General features: G+C 42.8%; 1 protein-coding gene across 1 annotated transcript; it reads right to left on the bottom strand.

Annotated features, from left to right (window-relative positions):
* Positions 1 to 215: 215 nt before the first annotated feature.
* Positions 216 to 3,031, bottom strand: PCDHAC2 (protocadherin alpha subfamily C, 2; the record flags this gene model as incomplete). The annotated part of the gene is given in 1 exon segment (XM_044069038.1): positions 216 to 3,031. A coding segment is annotated over 1 exon segment (2,496 nt), but the record flags the coding sequence as incomplete, so codon positions are not given.
* Between the last annotated feature and the right edge of the window lie 251 nt (positions 3,032 to 3,282).

The raw sequence follows: 3,282 nt of genomic DNA, 5'->3' as shown, positions 1-3,282 counted from the left end.
GACAGTATTTTTTTATTATAACAGAAAGCTGATAATAAAGAAAAAATAAATACCAGAAATGTTGCTTTATAGACACTTAATTTTAAGTTTTATCTCATGATCTCAAAAGGTTTCAAGTGAAAATAGCCAAAACATGTAATTTAGGCAGCTCTGTAGGATAGGTTGCAGAAGTGTTGTACAGTATGAATGTTATTGTATCAAAACAATGCTCTCACCTCATTTGATGCTGGGCTGCAAAGGATAACATTATTTTGTCCTCCTGACCCACTCTGCCCAGTCAGATATCTCTCAGCTACTACAACACTGGAAGCTGTTCTGAGTTGCCCAGCCGTATCATAAAACATGAAGGTATCACTCCCAGATCCTGATGTGAGGCATGCTTTATAGCAATAAGTCTTAGAAATAGACCCATTTCCTCTCACCTCTATGAAGCGGGGCTGGCCCTTGAGGTCACGATGCATCACTGAAGAAACGTTGTTATTGGCTTGTTTGTACATCTCTGCTGAATACCTTTCCCTGTAACAGCATGAGTCCATGCAACAGGGCTCTCCATACGTACTGTATCTATGGCACTTGATGGCAGCAATAACGACAACAGTCAAAAGAAAAATAAAGGAAATGGAAGTCAAAGCAATTATCAAATAAAGTGTTAAATCAGAATAGTTCTTAGGTTGTTTGTAATGTCTTCTGGAATTGGGGATTATCTTTGCAACCCTCTCCACTACGACCACAGACACAGAAGCTGTAGCAGAGAGAGATGGTTCCCCATTGTCTCTTATGAGAACAGTCAAGCTATAAGAAGTAGTATTTTCCTCTCCGAGCTTGCGAGTAGTCCTTATTTCCCCTGTGTGCAAGTCCATTTTGAATAGATTTGGATCCGTTGCTGTAAGCAGCTCATAGAAGAGCCACGCATTCTGCCCAGAATCTGCATCAATGGCTATCACCTTGGTGACTAAAAATCCTGCATCAGCTGACCGAGGAATCATTTCCAAAGCTATGGATCCATTTGCAGAGGATGGGTACAGAATTACTGGTGCATTGTCATTCTTATCCATAACATACACATTAACAGTGGCCGTGCTGCTAAGTGGTGGATTCCCAGCATCCAGTGCTTGGATCTCAAACTGAAACTCTCTTAGTTTTTCATAGTCAAATGACTGAGCTGCATAGATGTCACCAGTATCAGAGTTTACTGACACATAAGAAGAGACTGGTAACCCTTCAATTTGTCTTTTAAGCAGGGAATATGAAATATATGCATTTTCATTAGCATCCTTGTCAAGTGCTTTTATGGTGTAGAGAGAAATTCCTGGTGCATTATTCTCATTCACATACACAGAATAGGAACTTTGTTCAAACAAAGGGGGATTGTCATTTATATCTGAAACTTCCAGAAAAATTGTCTTACTGGTGGATAAAGGAGGAATCCCTGCATCTCTTGCAGTGACAGTAATATTATACTCCTGTACACTTTCCCGGTCCAAGTACCCATCAGTTACCAGAGTGTAAGAGTTTTTAAATGGTTTCAATTTGAAAGGCAGGTTTGATGGTATGGTGAGTGTCAGCTGCTGGTTTTGCCCAGAATCCTGGTCAGTTGCACTCAGCAAGGCCACCACTGTTTCAGGTTGTGCATTTTCTGGGACAGGACTGTACAGGGAGGTCAGTGTTAATTCAGGGGCATTGTCATTGACATCTATTAGCTCCACCAGAACTTTGCAGTGCCCTGCCATTGATACTGCACCTTTATCTGTTGCTTGCATATAAATCTCATAGAAAGTAGCTTCTTCATAATTCAATGTCCCATTAACCCTAACTTCGCCTGTAGTGCTGTCTACACTGAACAGCTGCCTAACTCTTTCCGGGGTATAGCTGCTGAAAGAGTACAGCACGTCACTGTTGGAACCTTCATCCAGATCAGTGGCATTAAGCTTTATCACCAGGGACCCCAGGGGTGCGCTTTCTAACAAACTTACTTTATATGTAGATTTATCAAAAAAGGGGGCATTATCATTGATGTCTCTGACTCGTACCGTAACCTGAGCCGTGCCCGACTTCGGTGGGCTTCCACCGTCTATTGCCGTTAACACCAATTCGTGAAGCGATGTTGTTTCTCGGTCTAAAGCCTTTTTAAGAACCAGCTCAATGAATTTACTATTCTCGCTAACAGCCTTTGTGTCTAGGGTAAAATAATTGTTTTGGCTTAATCTATATGTACGGATGGAATTGGTCCCTACGTCAGGATCCTGTGCGCTCTCCACTGGGAAACGCGCACCAGGAACAGCAGATTCACTTATTTCCAAATAATAATCCTTCCTTGGGAATTCGGGAGCATTATCATTTACATCTAATATTTCCACTTCGATGCTGTGCACTTCTATCGGATTCTCAATAACGACTTCCATGTTTAAGAAACAGGAGGCACTGGCTTCGCACAAAGTTTCCCTGTCTATCCTTTCATTGACAAACAACACGCCGTTCCCCAGGTTAATATCCAGGTACTGTTTGCTGGAGCTGGACGTAACCCTCACTCCCCGGGCAGCTAATTTTCTCAGATCTAATCCTAAATCGTTAGCAATATTTCCAACAAACGCCCCGTGCTCTTTTTCCTCCTGAATAGCGTACCTTATCTGTCCTACCGCTAGGCCTACCACATTCAGCAATATGAAAGGCATGGCGTATATAAAACCCAGCTGTCCCTGGGAATAAGCCATTTTCCATCACCGACTAACATAAACAGCTCCGCATAAACGACGGCTCGCCCTGCAATGCTCATCAGTACACACACAGTCCAAAGACATTTTCGTAATACGTTACCGATCCTCAGTACCATCGGGAACAGGCAAGATTACCATGACCTGCGATCGCTCCGCATCTCGGTGTAATTCCATGATTTTCCTCCATGGCTCGATTAGAGGGGCGTGTTAGCAGCCTCCGCTAGGCCTGTTGTTCTTCCTCTCGGAGTTTCAACTAGTCTTCCTGATGCTCCGTTATGGGGGATGGGCTGATACAGATGTCTGCTTCCTCTTCAGCACCTTGGCAGCGAACAGCGGCGCGGACAGCAGTAACCCCTACCCAGCGCGCACACGTGTATGTGTATGTATACACACACACCCACATATATATATATGTATAACAGATATATGTATACATACACGTATATAAATATATACACACACGTGTATGTTATATATTTAGACGCACTACTCCATCTATTGTTTGCAGAGCCACTGTCGTACCATAACTGCCCGCACTAGTTTAATTAAATTGATGTTTTGTTGTAAT

The sequence above is a fragment of the Protopterus annectens genome, chromosome 4.part0 (genome assembly GCF_019279795.1).
Source record: "Protopterus annectens isolate FY-2018-M chromosome 4.part0, PAN1.0, whole genome shotgun sequence".
NCBI lineage: Eukaryota > Metazoa > Chordata > Ceratodontiformes > Protopteridae > Protopterus > Protopterus annectens.
The sequence above is the reverse complement of the archived record's forward strand: the minus strand, read 5'-3'. Positions and strand labels throughout refer to the sequence as shown.